The sequence below is a fragment of the Pelodiscus sinensis genome, chromosome 14 (genome assembly GCF_052426305.1).
Source record: "Pelodiscus sinensis isolate ZL-2025 chromosome 14, ASM5242630v1, whole genome shotgun sequence".
NCBI classification, from domain to species: domain Eukaryota; kingdom Metazoa; phylum Chordata; order Testudines; family Trionychidae; genus Pelodiscus; species Pelodiscus sinensis.
The window spans coordinates 10,851,331-10,875,338 of record NC_143065.1 but is presented as its reverse complement, the minus strand read 5'-3'; the positions used below and the strand labels follow the sequence as shown (position 1 = coordinate 10,875,338).

Sequence of the window (24,008 nt, the reverse complement as noted above, 5' to 3'; positions counted from 1 at the left end):
ACTGTGATCCTGGGCATCCTCCCAGGGCCAGGCGGCCCCAAGCTGTGTCGGAGAAGGCACCTCTGGAAGTGGGCATGGGGCCCTGGCTGGACTGGGGTTCCTGGAGCTGCTGCCATGGGCAGAGCTGAGCTGAAAAGGGCCCCAGGTGCACAGCAGGGCCAGCCAGGGCAGGGCCCAGCCCCACCCGGGGTGAGCGGGTGACGAAAGGGGGTAGGGATGTAATAGTGTAGTTGGTTAACTGGTAAGGAAAAGGTTGATGCTGTAGACTACACGTATCCTGCCCCCCCCTCCCCCCGGTAAATGTTTTAGCAGGCTGGCCAGTAGCCCGGCTCAGTTCCAGCTCGCACCGGGTCTAGGAGCCCAGCCCCCTCCCCAGACAGGGGCTGCTGCCTCTGATACAGAGGCAGCAGCGTGCAGGGGCAGGGGGCTGCTCAGGAGTAGGGCCGGAGCGCACTGGCTGCCAGCCCCGCCCCCGGGGATTATAGACTAGTCGAGGAACCGCTGAGAATTCACGAGGTTAATCGACTATTCAATTCACCGGTATTTCACTTCCCTGGCAGGGGACCCGGGGTCTGCCCAGCCCGGAGAATGGCCAGCAAGGCGCACGGGGGAGCTAACGGGGGAGCTGGGCCAGGAGCCAGGCCGGCTCCATGAGCCGGGCAGATCAGGACACCTCGTGGTCAGGAGGCATTTCCAGCCCCAGGAACCGCCCAGCCTTTGTCTGCTAGTCGCAGGGCTCCCAGACGAAGGCTCCTTTCCCAGCGGATGCCCCCATGACACAAGCATCAATCGCACAGCCCAGCACTGGGCCTTCCTGAGCAACTCGCTACAGTGATGGCCTGCCGGAGGGTCACTGGTCTACCCCGGGGGAGCAGGGAAAACGGCTTCCCACGGTCGACCCAGAGCAACCACACGCAAGTCTGGAAAGGCGTGTGCATGCACACCTGACACACGGCCCTGCACACGCGGGGACACCTTGCACGCCCTGGCCCCTGACAGCACGCACTCCCTCGAAGACAGAAGAGATGGCAGATGCCCATTCAGACGTGGACCCGGCAGCCGGTCACGGATGCTCTCACTGGGTGTTTTGTAGGGCTCCCAGACCCAGGTCTGAATACCCCAAGCGCCAGCGTGCACCACTGCAGGACAAGCGAGTATGAACAGGCCCCACGGCACAGCAGCAGAGCCTGCAGGTGCATTTTTATTGGCATCCCTAGGCAGCAAGAAGGGGGGGGTACCCAGACCCGGCCTTCTGGACAACGCAGCCCAAAGACAGCCCACAGGGGAGGGATAGAGAGACAGGCTGAGAGTCTTAGCAGCAACAGAAGAGATGGCGAGACACCCAGGAGTCAAATTACACAGCCGGAGCCAAAGAACCAGACAGGCAGAGCCTGGCCAAAGGGCTTTCCTAGAAGCTTCCGTAGGACAAGAACAGCCCGGAGAGAGGGGAGTTATTCATGGCACAACAAGGGGGTTCACTGGGGCTAACAGGATGGATTGGAGGCTGGGAGCCTGCAGGCTAATTCGCAGGAGCTGCTCTGTGCCAGGAGGCTGCAGGCAAACGGCTGAGGCGAGCGAAGGAAGTCCCACAGCTCGGGATCCTGAAGCTCAGATGAGCCAGTGTGCTGGAGGGGCCGATTCGCCCCGGGGTGCTGGCCGGCTCAGGCACCACTGGGTCATCCATGGAAGGGGCTGTGCAGTTCACCCCCCACATGACCCTCTCAGCAGTGCCCCCAGAAACTGTCATATAATAGGGGGTTGGGGAGGGGAGGGCCCAGGCTCTGAGCCCCACAGACCACAGGGGCAGGCACAGCCAAGGAGCGAGTCAGAGCAGTTCTGGATGGGCAGGCGCCTTCATCCCCCGAGTCCCTGCACCAGCTCAGCACCTGTACAGGGGCCTGAGCAGCAGAAGCCAACGTCTATGGAGCATCCCAACCGGCCTGGTGTTGGGCACCTGGGCTACAGCTCTCCCCTGACCTCGGGCTGGACCATGGCTGGGGCTGGGCTGCAGAGTCGCTGCTCCCTGCCCCCCAGCAAAGGGCACAGCCCCCTCCCCACATTCCCCACAGTGACTCACTGCAGTGGGAGCTGAAGGGTCTATTCCAACGCTGGCTCTTCAGCCCACATCCACCCTGGGAGCCGGCACTGCATCCGCCCTGCCCCCATCCTCCAGCACCTGACACTGGGGCCCCTTTGGCCCAGGCGAGCCTGGCTGCAGGGGCCACACCAGCCCGCGCACAATGCTGCTCTGGCTCTCTCCGGCGCTACCCGGGGGCCCATGGCCGCTTCGGGGACAGCCTGGATCTGCCCACAGGGCCCGGATTCTCCACGGGCTAGGCCGGGCCAGGCCATACCGCTCCAGGGCAGCTTAGGTGCAGGCTCAGCCCAGGCCAGGGCTCTGGTTCCTTGCAGAGCTTTTCTCCAGGCAAAAGCCCACGCTCAGCACAGCCAGGACCACAGCCCCTTTGGCCCAACGAGGAACCCAACAAGAGTGACCGTCCCGGGGACAAGGGACCACACACGCTGAGCCAAGGTGGCCCCAGCATCAGTCTGAAACCTTGTCCTGCCCCACGCCTGCTTCGCCTTCCCGCATCACACCCCACCTCAGGGACTGCACCCCTGTCTGCCCTGCCTGGACACCACCACTGGCCCCCGAGCACGACGCACTTCATGGGCACCTCTTAGCTTCATTTCCAGGTGCAGTGCGCACTGAAGCACACGCAACATCACCTCAGCTACGCCACACTCACTGGATCGCCTGCAGCACGGGCACTGCGCAGTCACCCCAGCCCTGCCGCACTCCCTGGATCGCCTGTAGTATGGGCACTGCGCAGTCACCCCAGCCCTGCCGCACTCCCTGGATCGCCTGCAGCACGGGCACTGCACAGTCACCCCAGCCCTGCCGCACTCCCTGGATCGCCTGCAGCACGGGCACTGCACAGTCACCCAGCCCTGCCGCACTCACTGGATCGCCTGTAGTATGGGCACTGCGCAGTCACCCCAGCCCTGCCGCACTCACTGGATCGCCTGTAGTATGGGCACTGCGCAGTCACCCAGCCCTGCCGCACTCACTGGATCGCCTGTAGTATGGGCACTGCGCAGTCACCCCAGCCCTGCCGCACTCACTGGATCGCCTGCAGCACGGGCACTGCACAGTCACCCCAGCCCTGCCGCACTCACTGGATCGCCTGCAGCACGGGCACTGCGCAGTCACCCCAGCCCTGCTGCGCTCACTGGATCGCCTGCAGCATGGGCACTGCACAGTCACCCAGCCCTGCTGCACTCACTGGATCGCCTGCAGTATGGGCACTGCGCAGTCATCCCAGTCCCCTGGTGCTCACTGGATCTCCTACTATAGCTGCACTGCCGTCACTCTGGCCCCTGTGCATAGTGTCATTTGTGTTCCAGCATTTCCACGTCAGACCCGTCTCTCCTAAGGGCACAGTGCACGAGGCCCCTAGGTGCTGCAGCACCATCCCACGGTCACTTGCTGTGCGACACAGGCCTGGGCTCGTCACAGTCACACGTGTTCATTATAATCTGCTTAACCCAAAGCCTTTTCTTCCTTCCTGCCTTGTGACCAGAGCAACAACAGCCGGAGCCTGGGACCAAAGCAGGAAGGAGAGCTGGGCCCTAGCTGGAAGTACCTCCCGTGCTGCCCATACTAGCTGTGCATCTCCTGGGCTGCCCACAAAGCACCCTCCATCCCAGAGTGCACCAGGACATTTGCACTGGTGCAGGAAAGGTGTGCAAACATGCACGAGTGCTGGTGTGTGGCGAACGTCCTGTCAGGGTGTGGCAAAACAACACACAGGAGACTGACAACTATTATTATAAACAGTATCTTGTGTTTCTCCAGTGTTTTCCCTGCCAGACGATGCCAAAGCCCTTGACAGAGTTGAGTGAGGAATGGTTCTGTTCACAGCTACTCTTGCTGCAATGCGCCCACGCCTGGGGAGGCGCACAGCTGCTCTTTAGCCACACACAACAGCTCTGAATAACCAGCCACACGTACGTCAGAGGGGAAGTTTGCAGCTCAGCCTCACGGCCACGAGTGGTCGGATGGAGCCTCAGCAGCGACTGGCTCTGGATCTAGAGCATCCGTGCCTCACGCTGACTGTATCCAGAGACACAAACATTGGCAGAAACAGCCCCGTTGGTGGACTGGGCAGCGCTCTCACTTCAGAACTCTTGGCCATCTGGTCCTGGTGGCTTGACACGGTTCCAAAACCTCCTCCACTGACAGTGTAGCAGGGTTCCTGCTTCCGAAGGACTTCAACGGTTTGGTGGGGAGTTCGTGTCTTTTGCTAGCTGCTCTTCAAATTCGTTCACCTGCCTAGTTATATCTGCTAGCTCATGCTCCCTTCTATTTGCCTCAGTAGGGTTTGACTTCCAATGGGCAAAGGACACCCTTTTAGCTTCCTCCTACTTCTTCCACTCCATTATTTACCCATCCTGGCATTTTTTTGGTTCTCTTAGTTTTTTTTTGTTTGTTTGTTGGAGGGAAACATTTAATCTGCGCCCTGTTACAGTGGGGTTTTTTTAAATGGTTTCCAGGCCGCTTGCAGGCTGTTCCTTGTCATTTCCATTGAACTAGCCATTAAAATGATACTGGGGTGGGCTGCTTTAGTACCCGCCCCCCCCCCCCTCCATGAAGTTAAATTCACTGTTATGGTCACTGTTACCCAGTGGTTCAGCAAGATTCACTTCTCTGCCATGGCAACTTGGACCAAGAGCTGCAACGTGTCGCATGCTTTTGGCACAAACACCCTCTGCGCACCCTCCAAACAGATGGGCAGAAACCAGCACTGGAGCAACACCTCAGGGCTGTGTGAGCTGCCATTGAGATAACTGGCTCCTCTTCACACAACCACCGGCAGGACCATCACCGTCATCTTATTTTACTTTGCAAATTACAGCTCCCGCCCCGGCTTCCACCCAGCCCTGGCAGCAGCCTCCCCAAACTTAACAGCCACCAAGTCAACACATTCAGGAGTTTCAGGCCCACCTCGACGATGCCAAAAAGGGCGACAAGTGGCGAGCGAACCGCTGACACTGGGAAGGCCACATTCTGACACAAGCGCCTCCGTGCAAACAGGCCGTCGTGCAAACTAAACCGTCTATTCCTCCTGCTGTTCTGCCCCCGCCCCTTCAAACAGCAGCTCCTCTGGCGCTTGAGGAGACACACTGCTTTCCAGGCATGAAGCCTCCACGAGGTTCCCTTTCCAGGGCACGAGGGCGCTGTATTCCACACCATCCCCAGCTCTACACTGCAGAGAGGCAGGCTGTGCCGGGGCCGGGGCTCTGAAGAATGCTCCTGGGAGCCTGCTGCCCATGTCTAGAGTGCTGCACAGATCGAAAATCTGATTCCATATCTGTATCCGCACACAGGAGCTGCGGACAGAAAGCGGGCTTATGTCAACCTGTGGAACTCCTTGCCTGAGGAGGCTGTGAAGGCTAGGACTATAACAGGGTTTAAAAGAGAACTAGGCCTGGGATGAACCTGGAGGAAGGGAGTAAGTAAAACAAGGCCCGGTGGGACCAGAACCTGCTGCTGCTCCCACATGGCCACCAGGAGGCCAGGAAGAGCCACATCCAAGGAGCACTGTGAGATTAGGTGCCACAGGAAGTCCCGCCCAAAGAATCCAGAGGTAAGCACCCTGTGGCCCTCTGATTGGCCTGTGCTCACTATTTAATACCGGGGGGAGGGGGAGGGGTCCAGGCAGCCCCCAGACCTCACCAGTTCGGACCTGGTCTGACTCCGGCTCTTGCCGGTGACCCCGGCTCTAGCGATTGCCTGTTTGCGCACGTCTGCCTCATGACGGCCTTTGACTTGCGGAGGCCAGCCAGGCCACCCCGTCCGTCATGCGAGCAGAGCCAGGGAGCGGGGCGGGAGCCGGCATCCAAGGGAGGGATGCTTCACATCAGCACCAAGGTCCCAGCCCCCGGGAGCCACAGCCTGGGAGCAGCGGTGGCTGCAGCAGCCCGGCAGGGCAGGTGCCCGTAGCCTTCAACCCAGACGGGGGAGCCCAAGGCAGAGCAATTCTCACCTGCCACTGCAGGGCACTTCCTGCCCAGGCCCGCAGGCTCCGCTGCCCCTGGGCAGTGCCCGCACAAGCCAGGCGCTGAGCCCTGGGGAGGGGCCACCACCTCAGCTGCTCCCTTGGGGGGCCAGTAGCCTGGCCAGGCTGGCAGGAGCAGGCTGGGCCAGGCAGGAGGGAGGGGGCAGGCTGAATGGCTGGGGTGCTCAGGCTGATCTCAAAGCTGCCCTCCCTCCCACCTCCTTGCCCAAACACCCTGCAGACACAGCAGTCAGCTATGGGGCTAAGCAGCTTTTCTGGGAGGAGAGGGGCTCTCTGCGGGGGGAGGAAGGGAGGAGAAACCCAATGCTTTTTTTTTAATTGTGTATTTAAAATCAGATGTTTATCCTGCCATTTAAATAACACTCTGTTCTTTGTTTAAAATAAACCCATTTAAAATGAAACCAGAATTTAATACAAAACATGGAACGGCCTGAACTTTTTAACGCATGTCATTAAAAAACATATCGACTCCCCACGCCCCTATGAAAACACGGAGCGAAAAGCTGCTTTTCTACATAAAGAATCAGGGAGGAAACCCCTCATTGTTGAAGTCAAGCTTCCTAAATAGCGTGCAGTAGGTCAGCCTACCCAGCTTAGCAGCCTGCTGCATTTCCACCAGCTTACAGTGAGACTAGGAATTTAAACTCCCATCTTTTTCTCTTTGGCATATTTGAACATTTTCCCAGGCTGACCTCAATTAAACAGCTTAATTCACTGCCTGCCGTTAACCCCTCTGCACCGCAAGCCGTTCGGCTGGAAGCGCAGAACGGGTTTCGATAAGCGGTAGCCCAAACACTGAAGGCGGTTTTACATAAAACTTCGTTTTCTACGCAGCGTGGCGAGTTTCATTACATTCCAGGTCCCGTCCTCATGCAGCTTGACATGAAACCAGCAAAAAATTCATTATCTAGTGGATTTACCATTTCCCACCATACTCAACAATTTTTTAAATGAAAATAGGAAGTTATATGATTGCTGAAATAAATGGATATCGTAACAGCGTGACTCTCCTAGGCAGGAAAAAGCTGTGCCAAGTCTACCAGAAAGGCTCTGTTTCGCTGTAAGTCAACACGTTTGGACAACCAGAGCAAGCAGTGAGCGGGGGCACCAGTCTATAGAAAAGAACTTTGTACAAGTCACTGACGCACAAATGGAAACGACTGAAATCAGGCCAGCCTGGCCTTCCGCCAGCGAGCCGAGCGCGTGCTCCAAGAACAGCCAGCCTCTGGCTTGCATCAGGAGGCAGGAAATTCGCTTCTGTTGCTCTCTGTTCTTAGCACGGCTTTGAGCTGCCAAACAGCTCTTCCCAGCGCTGCGCCTGCCTCGCCACGCTCTCCTCCCAGCCATTTCCGAAACGCGGGGCTCCCGGCTGGGTAAGCAGCTCAGCCCTCAGAGCTGAGCAGCATGCAGCTCCAAGTCCCATGGGCTGCCACTCACAAGAGGCCGGGTTTACCACAGCTGCTGGGCTCGGGGACCCTGGCCACAGACCGGGCGCAGGACTCGCTCTCAGCTTCCAGGGGCATGGCAGGAATGGGCCGCAGCCAAGCTAGAAACTGTGAGAGACAAGCAGTTTCCAGCCGCTGCAGAGCCAGCGCCGTGGGCCCTCAGCCGTGCCGAGAGCCCAGGGCGGTGGGAGCTGTGTCCAGACACGTCCCTCCCTCAGCTCCACGGAGAAGGGGTGGCCCCAAATTAGGGTTGCCAGATGGTTTCAACAAAAGTACCAGACACTCTTGACATTCCATCACAATCTACATTCCGTCTGAGTTAGAAAACACCGGACAGTTCTATTGTCTCAGTTCCATTGTCTCCATTTGTTTCCCGAACAGAAAGCTCAAATATTAGACTGTCCGGTTCAAACCCAGACACCTGGCAACCCTACCCCAAATGGCGCTGTTTCTTTTGCGGTCAGCAAGACAAAGCCCCATGCTGGGAACAGACCTCCACCTCTGCAGGCCAAATCCAAATCGCTAGCACAGCGAGGTGGGGAGACCCACCAGACCTGGGGGGGCCATGTGAGCCCAGATCACACAGGGGCTGATCTGCCCTCCCACCGTTAGGGGTCAGTGAGACCGGTGGGGGGCAGATTCCCCACAGCTGGTGCAGGCCTCCCGAGCTAGCTAGCCAACCCGGCAACTCCTGCAGCCCGTACCGGGGTGGGGAGTTATAGCTGATACACATGCATCCCCCTCACAGAAGTGCAAATACCGAAACCCATACCCCTCCCTCCGTCATACGCATGCGATGGCTAAGCATGCTGTAATCTCACACTCGCACCCCCTCTAGCAGGCAGGCACACACACCAACACACAGACAGGTACAAACACGCGCCCGGAAGCAAGCGTTTACACACAGCCCTCATTCTGCCTGCGCTCCGGAAGGGCAGAGACCTGCCCTGACTGGCCTTTGGGAGAGGCTCAGGGGCCATGCTGCTGGGGTGCCCAGCGCCCTGGGGGCTTGGAGAGCCGGGAGCCAGCATCAGCTTTGTGGGCGCTCAGCCAGTCTGGCTGACCCGGGCCACAGCGGCCGTAGAGTTACAGCCGCTAAGGCAGCTCCTTGCAGAGAGAGGAGCCACATCTGTTAGCTGGAGCGTTCAAAGCCTTTCCTTTCATGTGAGCAATAAATTGTCCCCATGTGCTGGGTTGGGCGGAAGCCAGGAAGGCAGGTCAGGGGCTTAGCTGTGAGCCGGGTGGGGGAAGGGATTCCAGGGCTAAGCAGGCAGGCTCCAGGCCCACCCAGACCCAGCAGTGTTCAGAATCCCTCCCCCTCAGGCATGTCCGGGCAGCTGCTCCGTGCAGGCCTGCCAGCCTCAAAACCAGCGTGAGCATCAAGTCTCTCTGGCAAATGCAAACCACAGCAGAGGCTCAGAGTACACAGATCCCAAGGCCAGAATTACTCTCCCGGCAAAAGAGTACTTCTCTTTTCCAGGCCAAATTGCTCTACTTTCAACTAACTGCCAGCCAGTATTAGACCTTTCGCTGCTGGACCGAAAGCCTATCAGTCAAGCCCTTAACCGTCTCTTTGTTAACTGAAATAGACTGAGCTCCGTGTGTCCTTCACTGTAGGAAGGTTTTCTCAGGCCTTGTCTCCACTTGCCGGATGATCGACATTGCGCTAATCCATCTTCTGGAGTTTGATTTAGTGGGTCTAGTAAAGACCCACTAAATGGAACACTGAGGATGCCACCGTCGGGGCAGGAGGCCGTGATCACGGACCAGACAGGACACAAGGTCACTCCTGAACTTGAGAGAGGAGCGTGGCCGTTTAACCCTGGCTGCATTCCACAGGCTATGGTTCTGAAGAGCTCCGAGGCAGTCATGGCTTGCAGCGGGGCTGTGACATTCGGCAGAAGGACAGCACCTGGGCCTGGGAGGGCCACCTAATTCCAAACAGACTGGGCTGAGTTACCAGCTGCTGAAAATAGCCATTTCCCATCTGCACGTTGCTCATTACAGCTAGGACTTGGCTTGCCGCCAGCCCCCGAGCTCTGTTAACCCGGTACACACACGCGCCCGCGTGCACACAGGTGTCGCCGAGCTGCACGATGCACCGCCAGAGCGCATCACAACCCTCGTAACTGAGCAACGAGGTCACACGCCACGGAGCAGTTACCAAGCTGGGAACGGAGGCCAGGCCTCTAACAGGGCAGCCCTGTGATCGGCGGCTTAGCTGCCCCGTGTCTCAGGCAGCGTCTGCCAAGTCTGTGTGTGTGGCTGTTAGGGAGGTAAAATCCCATTTAACTGGTTAAATGTCATGTTTAACCAGCTAACAGATTAAAACAGGGATGGGCGCGGGGGGGGGGATCTAGCCTGGGTAGCCTGAAGCAGACTCCCCACCCCCCACGGACGGGCTGGAGCAGCCCCCTAACCGTAGGCCGCTCCAGCCCACGGGGATGGGATGGTGAGGGGGGGAGCCCACGCGGGGGCTGCAACCAGGTAAGAGGGTGACTGATGTAGATGTAACCCAACCCTGTATTGTGCATCTTCCCTCAGTGGCAGAACCTCAGAGGATAACAGTCTACTGCTGCTGCTAGCTACAGGAGCCAGTGCTGAAGGCCCAGCCTTGCCCATGGGAGCAAGAATTATAGCGGCAACTAAGGATGTTAAGTAGCAGGTAATTGACTAATCGTGTACTCGATACAATCTGTATTGAGTACACGATTAATCGATAAAGGGCCACGCTGCGGCTCTGCCGTTTAAGTGTAGTAGCAGCCAGGCACACGGGCACTCTGGCTCCTACTATGTTTAAGCAGCAGAGCTGCAGCAGGGGTAGGTCTAGGACCTGGCACGAGATGGGACTGCTAAGTCCTGGCTGGCGCCAGGTCCCCTGCTATGGCTCTGCCTTTTAAATGTAGTAAGAGCCACAATTAATGAGAGTTTGTGCCAGGTCCTGGACCGCTGCGCTTCTGCCTCTCCTCCTCCTCCTCCCCTCGCACTGCAGAGATGGTGCTGGGGGAACTGGCTTTAGAGATGGCTCCCCCAGCATCAGCTCCTGCTCCTTCCTCCCCCCCCACGCCTTGCTGTCTCGGATACACCCTAGACTTATCAGGTAGTCGACTACTCAACTAGTCGCTTAGGGTATGTCTACACTACCCCGCTAGTTCGAACTAGCGGGGTAATGTAGGCATACCGCACTTGCAAATGAAGCCCGGGATTTGAATTTCCCGGGCTTCATTTGCATAAGCGGGGAGCCGCCATTATTAAAACCCCACTGGTTCGAACCCCGTGCAGCGCGGCTACACGGGGCACGAACTAGGTAGTTCGAACTAGGCAGTTCGAACTAGGCTTCCTAGTTCGAACTACCGTTACTCCTCGTGGAATGAGGAGTAACGGTAGTTCGAACTAGGAAGCCTAGTTCGAACTACCTAGTTCGTGCCCCGTGTAGCCGTGCTGCACGGGGTTCGAACCAGCGGGGTTTTAAAAATGGCGGCGCCCCGCTTATGCAAATGAAGCCCGGGAAACTCAAATCCCGGGCTTCATTTGCAAGTGCGGTATGCCTACATTACCCTCCTAGTTCAAACTAGGAGGGTAGTGTAGACATACCCGTACATCTCTAGCTACAACAGAATTTGTTTTGGCTTTTAAAAAACCCTAGGAAATTGCACACAAACGTCTGTATTAAAAACACTCGGTTAGGAAATGCCAGAATCAAGTTGCCCTTTCTACCGTAATTCAAGAGCCTGGCTTGCATGCATGATGACAGCCTGTAATTACATGATCCCAGACTATTCTCTCCACGGGCCCCCGTCTCACTCGCTGCGCAGGCTGAAGCTGCTCCGTGGGGGCTGTGTCGTGAAGGAGGCCTCACCCGCGAGGACCCCTGCCACATTTGTGGTAGGAAGGCGGGTTGGTGCGCACAGTGCGGGAGTGCACAAGGAGAAACGATGGCCTCTTGGCTGTGTCAGGTGAGTGCTAATGAGAACTGGATTCCATTCCTGTGTCTGAACTGAGTCCCCGTGTGACACTGGGCCAGGCACTTGCACCAGACTTTTCACAGGTGATCACTAATGTGCAGAACAGGCAGAAGGTCCTTAAAAATGATGGGGGGGGGGCGACAGGAGCCTGAACCATGGCCCCACTCTCTATGCCCCCTTCTCCCCAAGTCTCCACCCTTACACCACCCCTTCCCCTGAGGCCCTCTGCCTATGCTGCCTCTTCCCCCCAAGATCCTGCCTTCCTTCCTCCTCTTCCCCCCCCCAATGTTGCTTCCTCTTATAGCTGGTAAAAGGGGGAGTGGCTCCTTCCCCTCCCCCCTCAACGTTCCCTGTGTGCCGTGTGCTCATGCAGCCAAGGAAGCGAGATTCCAGTGCTGTGCAGCTCACCCGCAGAGCGCTCACAGCTAGGGGTTTTTTTCTGCTGGCGGTGCACATTCACCCACGCCTCAGTGCACATAAACGTTTTATTCCACACATGAACGGAAAAGCCCAGCGGGAGCATTGTCCACGTTCCGGCGCCGCTGGTTGCATGTGCCTCACTTCATGGAACACCTTGGAAGCCTGCAGCGGGACGAGCACGGAGGCTGGAGTCAGGAGGCCCCAAGTTTGAATCCTGCCTCTCACTGGCCTCACGCCTGTGACTTTGCCAACCTGTCCACATCCCCCTTACAAATCCTCCCACGTCTCTGAGGAGCTAATCAGCCTCTGCCTGTACGGAATGAGAAACTGTTCCCGGCCCTCACACACCCAGCCCTCGGCACTCTCCCCCCGAACACCCAGTCACAGAGGACTCCAAATGTAGTGCAAACTCACACTTGAAGTCCCCTCTGCTGGAGGGAGGACGGACAGACGGGGACGGGGGACACACACACACCCCTCTATTGAGACATTACATCCCTTAACATGGGGGCTGCTTTGATCTTTCACAGACGAGCAGCAGCCCGGCAGAGCTCAGGAGACAATGGACGACAATCCCCCGTCCGCAGGGGGTGCCGGTCACAAAGCAGGGGCCACCTGCCCCATGGCGAGGAGCAGCAGCTTCGTCCCCAGGGCCCCGGACTTCCTGTGCGCTGGACGAGGCCGAGTCACAGACTGTGTCAGAACACCGGTGCACACGGGGGCCAAATGAAGGTTGCCCGGGCAACTGCAAAGCGGGCATTTCCCCTAGTGTCCGAGGGCCGGCCTCGGTGCCCTCCGGGGCCTGCCCGCAGCACTGCTGGGGTGTGAGACGGGAAGAACCCGGGGGGCAGAGCCCCAGCCGGCTCGGCCGTGCAGGGGGCATGACACTCCACTGCCTCCTGTCACTGGCAAGAGGCAGGGTTCGGCTCAGCTCCACGTGGGGCTCGGATGCAATCGCCCAGCTCTTCCAAAACCGCCCCACGCTCCTCCGCCGAGCCCAGCCCTGCCGCTACTCGGGGAGCTGCTCAGGCCGGGCGGGACACATGGGCTCAGGGACAGAGCGGGCCTCAGGAGAGCAGTCGGCAGCCGTGCCAGGGCAGTCATCCCCAGGCGGGGACACGGCCGCTGCTCCAAGTTGCCCGCGGCAGGCGGGATCCCTTCGGGCCCGGCCAAGTGGGGAGAGAACCAGGCTCTGGGGGCACACAGGACTCTCCCCCCCATGTAGACAGGACTGAGAAGGTGCCCCCTGCTCTCCACAGAGCCCGCTTGGGTCTCAGGCTTGCCGACAGTGGAGCGTTTATTGGGATTAAGCGGGGGGCGTTCAAAGCTCTTCCAGGCCAGTCCCACATGCAGACGAGCCGCCGGCCCCACAGGATCTGTAACTGGGCTCCTAGGTCAGTGGGGCACTGTGGAAAGGACACCCCCTGCCTGTGCTCTGGTGTATAAACCTGCGGCACCGTGCCCCCAGCCCTGTGAGCCTCGGCCTGCTGTTCTCGGGGCGCAAGAACAGCCCAAGCCAGACATGCCTGAACACTGAATGTGCCTCACGCACACACACGCCCCCGACACAAAAGCACAGCCTCACACCACCGCACACATACACCAGGCCTGCGCACACCCCGTCACCTCCCACGCACACACACAGCAGGCCGCTTTGTGCGCTCGTGATCAATACCTGGGAGTTGAACTAGGACCCATCGGAGCTGCTACAGCTAGAACTGGAGATCAGGCCTCCCTAGCCAGGGCTGTAAGACAAGGGGACCGGCACCGAGGGATTCGTGACACACGTTCACTGGTGCAGGACGTGCACAATCCAACCCAAATGCCAAGGGGCATCTATACTCTAGCACCCAAATGTGCACACACACATGCACAACACAAACACACACTCACGGGTCGTGCACACCACCCAACACACAAACCGATGCAAACACTCGTCTTAACTAACAGGCTCTGGTTAATTGTGAACGTGTGGCTTGTGCAAAGGCCTGGCCGGCAGAGGGAATACACCAGAGCGCCAGGGCTCTCTCCAGCGTGCACTGGCTGCAGAGGGTGCCCGGGCCTGCCGCTGTCTCAAGAGGGGGCGTCGATTCCTACCGGCAGAGGTGAGGTTGCTTGTGGAATCTGAACTGCGCATTTCCTAACTGCCGGCTCTCTCCAGAGGTCTATGCCCGCTCCCGGCAGCGCCTCCCCCCCAGCCCAGCCTTCCTTGGCATGGACAGCGAGGTGGGCAAGCAGAGGGTTAGCGTACAGTACTCACCCCGGAGCACATCCCCAGGTGTTGGATCACCGGGGAACCAGCCAGAGCGCCCTCGGCTCTTCCGAAGCTTCGCCGCCACTTGGGGGTGACCCTTGTCACGATTGGCCTGCGCCCGCAGGGGACCTGCCCTGGCCAGGCAGAAGAGAAGCCGCTGAGCCCCAGCGGCTGTCGCTCCGAGGAGTGTCTCCAGCAGCAGCCTCCCTGAAGCAGCCGCTGGTCCTGCCTGCGCGGTGCAGCATGCTGGGAACGCCCGCTCCGGGCAGGGGGCAGCAGGCACTTTCGCTTTGGGGGCTGAGAACACTCCGGGGAAGGAGGCCGGAGACCGGCTGCTCCACCCAACAGGGCTTCGAGGGCAGGAGGTGGCAAGGCAGCACTGCCTGCCCCACGTCCAAATGCCACGAGCCGGTCACAGGTGGTGCTTGGCTATTAGCCGACGGAGTCACATGGGTACAAGGAAACTGTCCGGAGAGGCTGGCCGGCCGCAGCGCTCCAGAGAAAGGTAGAATGGGGGCGCTGGCCTGGCAGGTCCCTATCACTGGGTCACGGTCATCCCATGGCAGGTCCCACCTAGCGCTCTGTGGTCACCCTGCACACCCAGAGCCAACACCCAGCTGCCCGGGGCCCTGCACAGCTGGGACTCGCCCCGGCTGCCCACCTCTGGCACCCGGCACATGACGAGCGCTGAGGCCCTCGCCCCCCTCCCTCTCAGCATGGCTCCAGGGCCCCTCTGTGAGGGGCTGCACTCAGAGAGGTGACCAGCCAAAAGCCCCAGGCCGGGCAGGGGAGCAATAGGATCAGCTCCCAAGCAAGGGCAGAGGGGCCCGTGTGCTGCACTCCCAGGCCCACGGCAGAGCAGCACCAGAGCCCCAGTGCAGCCGCCAGGGCTTCTGCAGGCGCCAGGGCGTTGGCTACGCCTGCTCGGCGCACGGCCCAGTGTGAGAACTGCCAGCCCCTGGTCTGCAAGGTCGCTCCCCTGCCCTGCCTTGGGGAGCTGCCCCTCCGCCCTGCCTCCGGGGAGCTGCCCCCCTCGCCCTGCCTCCAGGGAGCTGCCCCCTCAGAAATAGGTCTCGTGGGGAGACAGGCCCGGGAAGGCCTCGCTCTCTGAGGGCAGGCGACCCAGTGCTCAGGGGGGTCTCCGAGGCAGCTGTCTCCCTCAGAGCTACCAGCCCTCAAGAAAAACAGGCCAGCCCAGTGCTGGGAGGAGGCGTCAGGACGGCTGGGCACCAACCCCACTTCTGCCAGTGACTCACCGCGTGACTGGGCGCAGCATTTCCCCATTTGTGCCTCAGTTTCCTCCCCTGGGCCACGGAGGGATGGCAGGAACGGCTGCAGCGTGCTTTGAGATCCGCCTTGGGCTGGGCTAGCGACAAGCAGGAGAAACCGGCCCCTCTAAAGCACCACTCCCAGAACCCTTCTCTCAGGGGCCGGCCTCTCCCGGTGGCATCGTGCCCCGGGGCCAGACCCCCCTGCTAGCCCCATAACACCACCTCCGCCCCAGACAGCGCAGTGCAGAGAGCCCGCGCCAGGGCCACGCTGCTGTCAGCACCTCAGCAAGCACCCCAGGGCTGGGAGCAGGGGGGTTCTAAGAGAAACCTCCCCCCGTTACTGGAGCGGGGCCAGCCCCTACCCCACTGCACGGGGACTGTGACACCGAGAGGCGGAACTGAACCTAGGACCTCTGGAGCTTAGCGCACGAGCTAAAAGCCAGCTGGCTCCCAGCTATGGCTCTAGGGCAGATCTCTCTCTAAGTGCAACTCCGTGGGCCAGGGCCCTACACCCAGCCAGTGTGTGGGCCACATGGGAAGGGCGAGGGCCCGCGCCGCGCGGCAGAGAGGAAGCAGCCTGACAGCCCGCCCCACGCCTCCAAGGCCCGGCTGCTCCCACAGGAGCCCAGCGTCCTCCCGGGAATTCTGCTTCCTGCAGGGAGGTGAGGCAGGGCAGGAAGCTGCACCCTGCTCCCAGCCAGGCAGAGTGGGCGAGCGACCGTGTTCCCCAGAAAAGCGTGCGCCGGGCACAGAGAGGCTGCCAGGCCGGTGCTCTGGCCCCACCATGGGAGGCAGACGCCTGAGGACCCAAGTAGCCTCTCCAGACACCTTCCAGCCCAACGTTGATCACGCCTGGCGTGGGAGGGGGGCAGCCCTGTCCTGCCCAGACAACGCCTGGCCCCATGCGCACCCCGACCAGTGACTCTGCCAGCTCCCTCCCATTGTGTTTCACTTGTGCATGGGCTGTGCCCGGGCACCTTGCTGCGTCCGTTATGAATGCAGAAGAATGGTGTGACCCTGGCGCCTTTCGCGACACATTACGCCCTGCCGGAGCCCCAGGGTGGTGGGCATGGCTGTTGGTGATGCACACGCGGCCGTCACTAGTGACACACAGCGTGACTCAGAGCTAGTGACACATGGAGCTCCTGGGATGTTCTGCTCTCCCTCCTCTCTCGGCCCATCCTGCTCGTGGTCCTGGGGGTGGCACAGGGAGCCCCATTCAGGCAGGGCAGGGGCTGCCAACGGGCTCTCCCCAGCCTGCCCACGATGCGCCATCTGCACGGGCTGCCCCTGGAGCTCTGCAGCCCCACACGCAGCCCAGACGCCTCCTCGCACCCCCCGCCGAGCAGGCCTGTGACAGTCGTTAGCAAGCGGCTCGCTCCGTAAGACGTGAAACCAGCCCTGAGCGAGGCCACATGACCCCAAAGCAGCTCGCCAGGCAAACGCCAGGCGTGATCCTTAGCACCACGCTGGCCTCACCCCCCTCACCTGCGCCCGCAGGCCAGCTGATCTGACTCCATCTTCCGGAGCCGCTCCTCTCAGCCTGCTCCCGTCCCTGAACCCAACTCCTGGGGCAAGACCCAAACATCGATCCCACCCCAGGCAAGGAGGATGGCCCAGGGATCAGTGCACTGACATGGGACACCAGAGCCCCGGGTTCGGTTCACAGCTCTGCCACAGACGCCGTTCATGACCTCGGGCAGGTCACTTAGCCGCTCGGGGGGGCTCAGTTCCCACGTGGGAAGTGGGGCCTCTAGGCCTCCCCAGGTAAACACATAAAGGCAGTGAGCAGCCAGTGCTACGGGAACAGGGGCCAAACACCCTCCAGAAACAGCAAGCCCAGAGCCTTCAGCACATCAGGTCCAAGACGGATCCTGCCCACCCAGGACTACAGCCTCCCCAACCTGAGCCCGCCAGCTGAACGGAGGGCAGAGCCCCAGCAGTCCAGGGAGAGGCCAAGACGCTGCACATGGCTCCATACCAAGGCCCCGGTTCCCGCTGGCTCCCCATATCCCACACCCCTGATCTGCCCGTGTCTAACCCACTGAGCCGGGGGTCAGAGCCCAGGGCTGTGTGAGAAGCTGCCGGCCTGGACAAGCCGAGCAAGGGAGTGACCTTTCGGGGGGTTCCTGTAGCTGGTAACACTGCTCCGGAGGCTGGGATCCAGGCAGGCCCCTTCCTCCCAAAGACACAAAGCAATCTCCCGGCTCTCCTCAGCACTGGCCACAGGCTGCGGACCGGGCTCAGCAGCAAGGAGCCGTAGGGGTGCTGCGATCCAACAGCGGCACGGATGCTGTGGGGGGAAACATCACTAAACTGTGCCGCTCCCCCCTCTCCGAAGCCCAGGGACTGTCTCCCTGCGTTGGTAACGGGCAGCCCCAGTTTCCTCCTGTCCCTGCCCCCAGGTGCGATGGGCCCAGAAGTCGCACCGAGAACCCCTCTCCAGCAGCACTTGGGACTCCGAGATTCTCTCGGGGGGCTTCTGGCGCGATATGCAACGGTCCCCAAGAGTCCCGCCCTGGCCAGGGGGCCCAAGAAAGCAGCACTGGCAGCTGTGATTTAAAAAACAGGTGTGTGTGTGGGGGGGGGCTGCATTTCAGGACCCCGTTGGCCAGAACAGCCCCAATTAGAACAGCCCCCAGCCTGCCACACAAACTTCCTAAGTCACCTCAGCCTCAGAGCAGGGGGAAAAGTGGGGCTTTCCACAGGAATGGCGCTCGCCGCTGCTGCTGCCTAGTCAGCACCCCAGCCTGGGAAGGACGGGGTTTCCTTTCCATCCACCCGGCCGGGAGACGTTTCCCCTTCCAGCTGGTGGCCGGGTTCCTCCACGCAGAACGCAGAGGCAGATGGGTTTCGCCTGGTGTATTGCCGGGGACTCAGCTCGCTCCCCGCTCACGCTCTCAGCGGGGGGACCCTGCGTTTTGCAGCTTGCTGGGGCGCCAGGCCAGGGAACCTGGTTCATTTAAATCAAAGTGTCAGGTGTTAATTAAATAGGAAAGGGAAAAATGCAATCAGCAGAGCACCTTTCCTGCATTACTCAGATATTAAATCAAATGCCTCTCACCCTGCATCTCCCCACTCCCAGCGTGTGTGCACGCGCATGCACACATAGCGCACGCACACACAGCGCAGCAATTTGCTGACTGTTTCAGTGATGGTTATGGTAGCAGAAACAGTTAACGATGTTGACAATTCACTCCCCATCTTCAACTCTCAAGAGGCGGCTCCCTGCCTCGGAGCAATTGTGCCAGGCTCTCTGCAAAGTCAGGCAGATGCTACTCAATACACAGCACGTAGGTTACATGCCCAGCCAGGAGTACCAAGGGCCAGCTCCCTGAAAAGAAAGCTCCGATTCAGGCACACAACTGGTGATCCTGGCCGTCTGGGCAACGCGGCAGCCATGCCGTCATGGGATCCAGTCCTGCCCACGCTGCGTCATCACACTCACCACTGCAAATCTGCACTGTTTACAGTTTGATATCGCCTAGCTTCAGCTCCCGGCCTTGCGCTGCCAGATTAAAGAGCCCTTTGCTAGCAAAAGTCTCCTCCCCGCCCAGGTGCTTACAGACCACGCACTAATCACCCTGCTCCTCGACAAGACAGAATGCGCGCTGGTCTCATGCTGGAAGGCAGCTAATTCTGTGCCGAACACGCTCCAATTTTTCAACTCTGTCCGTGATGTGGAGCCCCCAGAACCAGACCTGCTAGTGCCATATACAGAGATGATCTCGTCTCAGCATTCCGCTAACAAATCCACCTCCTTCCCACAGATTCACAGGGGGCGGCCTTGTTCTATCTACAATGACCCCGAAGTCCTTTCCAGGGTCACCGCTTTCCAGGATACAGTCCCCTAGCCTGCCTTCCTTGGTCCTAGAAGCAGGAGTTTACATTTGGCTGGATTATAATGCATGCTATGTGGCTGTACCCTTCTTTACTAAGCAGTCCTGGTGGCTCTGTCACAGGGACGGGTCCCCTTTGTCATTTACTATCCAACCAATCTTGGGATCTGCACACTTCCCCAGCAGTGATCACTGATAGCGAAACCGAACAGCCCAGGGCCAAGAACAGATCCCTGCAGGGCCCCGTAAGAAACAACCACTCATTGTTGATTGTTCGTTAACAACCAATTAGAGAGATCTATCAATTAGCCACTTTTAGCCCATTTAAAATACACCCTCTGGATTTTGCGGCGTGCTTGTTGAATCCAAATGGCATGCCGCGTGAAATCCAGGCACATGATTACATCAACACAGTTACCTCCATCAACCAGACTTGTCATCTTGTCAAGGGGAGACAGCAAGTGCATTTGACAAAAGCTGTCTCCGGCGAAGCCGTGCAGATTGGATTCCGTTCCAACTGCGGGGGGCTCCCTTCCCTGGCATAGCTGTCCCAGCTTCCCTACACAGGGTTTGAGGTTCTCCTCCCCAGCCTCACGCCCCTTCCCCAGGTCCCGGCCACGTTATTTGCGGTGGCACCCGGAGATGGCTCCGCTCAGGGCTCCTGCTGAGCCCCACGGCACAGAGCAAGGTGAAAATGCTGGAAGCCTCGTCCCCCTGTGTCCGGGCAGTGCCTGCGAGATCAGAGATAGATGAGGCTGCCCTCAGCTGCCTCCTGGTGGGGGGGCAACACACTGCTGGGGAGGCGCATGGAAGGAGGCAGTGAAGAGGGCAGGATACTGACAACATCCTGCCTCACCCCAATCCCTGAGGAACCGGCACGAATGCCACACGGCATAACAGCAGGCAAACTCCCCACCTGTGATAAGCCCGTCCGTCACTATGCGCCTGACATCCCGCCTGCACAGAGCACCCGCGCGCCCGCCTGATGAGGCTCCAACACCACCCTGCCGCACCAGTCACCCGGGGCACGGCACAGACGACGGGGGAGCGTTTGTGCTACCGAGCACGGATTGAAGGCGAAGCAAAGTGGCTCGCTGCGAAGGATATTGCCAACTGAGTGATGCGGGCTGATGTAGGGTGCCCAGGTACCAAGTGTGAAAATGAGGACAGAGGGCAGGGGTAAGAGGCACTCAGATAAGAAAAAGCCCCAAGTAGCAGGATTGTCCCTAGAAAATCGGGACATCTGGTCCCTGAGCACACTGCTGGCAACCCACGGGCAATACAGCGAGGGGGGAAGAGGGATCAGCCCGTGCAAAATCAGAGCGTCGTCTGCTGGGGGCCACAGGCGCAGAGCGATGCTACTTCACCCAGGGCGCTTGCCCTTCCAGGGAATCCACCTGTGTCAGGCACAGGGGGGGTGGCGGCTGCCGGGGCCGCCTCCGCATCACACAGGGAGCTGCTGTTGACATGTCACAGGCAGGTGCTTGCTGCCAGGACAATGGGTGGAAGGCAGGACAGTCAGGGCACATTGTGCTGGGAGCTATCTGGGCACCAGTGCCGCTCCGAAGGAGAGCTCAAACAATGGGAGCAGCGCTGGGCCCGCCCCGGAAAGGCAGCTCTGAGCTTGCCAAAAGGAAACCCACTCTGCCAGGGGAAGCCGCTGGGCCAGGGCAAACAGCAGCCCGAAGAGACAACGTCGCGCCCCTCCGCCACCTTTTCCTCCCCCAGGCAGGGCACCCAGGGGCGGAGGGTGAGACCGATGTGCGGGAGCCAGCACAGCTCAGCAGCCCGCAGCTGGCACAGGCAGCTCTGGCAGCAGCACGTCGTTCCCGGGCAGGCCTACATGGCCCACGCCAAACCAGAAACTGCAGCGGCGCGGCCGGGCAGTGACTCCGGAGTGAAGCCGAGAAGCAGGGGCTGTTGCAATCCCTTCCCCGAGCCACCTCCCGCTCGCTCCTGGAGTCAAGCCGAGCCCACTGGCCCCTCTGCCCCGCTCGCCGGCCAAGTCCCTCTGCGCCGGACCCGCTCCGGCCTGGGCACCAAGCAGCCTGCGCGGCTGAGGTGCCCAGGGGTGAGCTCTGGAGCCCGGCCCCTGCCCGGCCAGCCCCGGCTCCCTGGCACAGCCAGCGGAGCGGCTCGCCCGGCCAGCCCAGCGCGAAGCGGCCAAGTTAGTGGCGGGACCCGGCAGCGGCTGAGCAGGAGCAGCGCGGGGAGAGCGCGCAACACGTGGCCTGGCCCGGGCCCCCGGCCCCCTCCGCGCAGCGCTCGGGCCGGGTCCCGGGGGTGGCCGGCCGGGGGCTCCGAGCCAGCGGGGCTCTCACCTGCTCCGGGGCGGGCTCCTCGGGCTTCTCCGCCGCGTCCACCTTGATGAGCCGGTGCTTGGGCGAGCCGTAGCGGGCGTCTGGCGCGGCGCCCCCCGGGCCGGCCCCCGTGTAGGGGTCCTCGAAGTCCCGCTCCCGCTGCAGCTTGTAGGCGGCCAGGATGTCGGGCTGGGCCGCGGCGGGGGCGCCCCCCGGCGGCGGGGGCGGCTGGGGCAGGCCCGCCCGGTAGTCGGGCTTGGGCGGCGCGGGCGGCGCGGGCTTGGCGCTGCGGAAGCTCAGGTGCTCCCGGAGCCAGCGGGCCATGCTGCCCACGCACTGCGGGGCCCCCCCGGGCCCGGGCCCGGCGCGCTCCGAGCCGCCCGCGGCTCCGCTCAGCAGCATCGGGACGGGCGGACTGAGAGCGCCGAGGCGGCGGCGGCGCCCGGAGCCCGGCGCCGGCCGGGGAGGGGGAGCGGGTGAGGCGGCCAAGGGGAGGCGGCCAGTGCCACCTGCCGGAGCCGCGGCGCCTGCTGCACCGACCTGCGCTGCGCCCTGGCACCCCGCGCCGCGCGGCACTCCCTGCGCTGCGCCCCGCTCCCAGCGCCCCCCGGGCCTCCTGCCTTCACACCCCCTGCACCCCCCCCCCCCCCGCTCCCTGCCCCCCCCCGGGCCTCCTGCCTTCACACCCCCTGCACCCCCCCCCCCGCTCCCTGCCCCCCCCCGGGCCTCCTGCCTTCACACCCCCTGCGGCCCCCCCCCCCCGCTGCCTGCGCTGCGCCCCGCTCCCAGCGCCCCCCGGGCCTCCTGCCTTCACACCCCCTGCGCCCCCCCCGGGCCTCCTGCCTTCACACCCCCTGCGCCCCCCCCCGCTCCCTGCCCCCCCCCGGGCCTCCTGCCTTCACACCCCCTGCACCCCCCCCCTCCCTGCCCCCCCCCCGGCCTCCTGCCTTCACACCCCCTGCACCTCCCCCCGGGCCTCCTGCCTTCACACCCCCTGCGCCCCCCCCCCCGCTCCCTGCCCCCCCCGGGCCTCCTGCCTTCACACCCCCTGCACCCCCCCCCGCTCCCTGCCCCCCCCCGGGCCTCCTGCCTTCACACCCCCTGCACCCCCCCCCCGCTCCCTGCCCCCCCGGGCCTCCTGCCTTCACACCCCCTGCACCTCCCCCCGGGCCTCCTGCCTTCACACCCCCTGCGCCCCCCCCCGCTCCCTGCCCCCCCCCCGGCCTCCTGCCTTCACACCCCCTGCACCCCCCCCCGGGCCTCCTGCCTTCACACCCCCTGCGCCCCCCCCCCGCTCTCCTGCCCCCCCCCCCCCTCCTGCCTTCACGCTCCCTGCCCCCCCCCGGCCTCCTGCCTTCACACCCCCTGCGCCCCCCCCCCCCGGGCCTCCTGCCTTCACACCCCCTGCACCTCCCCCCGGGCCTCCTGCCTTCACACCCCCTGCGCCCCCCCCGGGCCTCCTGCCTTCACACCCCCTGCGCCCCCCCCGGGCCTCCTGCCTTCACACCCCCTGCGCCCCCCCCCGGGCCTCCTGCCTTCACACCCCCTGCGCCCCCCCCCGGGCCTCCTGCCTTCACACCCCCTGCGCCCCCCCCCCGGCCTCCTGCCTTCACACCCCCTGCGCCCCCCCCCCGGGCCTCCTGCCTTCACACCCCCTGCGCCCCCCCCCCCCGCTCCCTGCGCTGCGCCCCCTGCTCCCTGCAGCCCTGCCCCCCGGGCCTCCTGCCTTCACACCCCCTGCGCCCCCCCCCGCTCCCTGCGCTGCGCCCCCCCGCTCCCTGCGCCCCTTGGGCCTCCTGCCTTCACACCCCCTGCGCGCCCCCCCCCCGCTGCCTTCTGCGCGCTCGCAGCCCCCCGCTCCCTGCGCCCCTTGGGCCTCCTGCCTTCACACCCCCTGCGCCCCCCGCTCCCTGCGCGCTCGCAGCCCTGCGCCCCCGAGCCTCCTGCCTTCACACCCCCTGCGCGCCCCCCCGCTGCCTTCTGCGCGCTCGCAGCCCCCCGCTCCCTGCGCCCCTTGGGCCTCCTGCCTTCACACCCCCTGCGCGCCCTCCCCCGCTCCCTTCACCCCCCAGGGCCGTCTGCCTTCACACCCCCTGCGTGCCCCCAGCTCCCTGTGCCCTCCAGGGCCTTCTGCCTTCACACCCCCTGCTCACCCCACAGGTTTCCCTGTACCCTTACACCCGTCTGTGCTCCCCACACCCTGGTATCTTCCTGCATGCCCTGCAGCACCCCTGCGCCCCCACACTGTCCCTGCATCCCCGTGCATTCTCCTGTCCCCAGTCACACTGTCTCCCAAATTTTTGTCACCTAGCCCTCTATCTATACAACCCCCTCTCCCACACTACCACCTCTGACCTCTAACCCTCCCATGTCCACGTACCTGCAGTGCCCCGTCCTTGCGGCCTCCCACACCCAGCTTCTTGTGTTCCCC

The 24,008-nt window shown here is 62.0% G+C and overlaps 1 protein-coding gene across 1 annotated transcript in view; it reads right to left on the bottom strand.

Annotated features, from left to right (window-relative positions):
* Positions 1 to 22,067, bottom strand: part of SHF (Src homology 2 domain containing F) — a 36,023-nt gene extending 13,956 nt beyond the window's left edge. The window contains exon 1 of the mRNA XM_075897458.2: positions 21,599 to 22,067. Coding sequence (XP_075753573.2) covers positions 21,599 to 21,979 — 381 coding nt within the window. The 5' untranslated portion in view covers positions 21,980 to 22,067. The remainder of the gene's footprint in view (positions 1 to 21,598) is intronic.
* Positions 22,068 to 24,008: the final 1,941 nt, after the last annotated feature.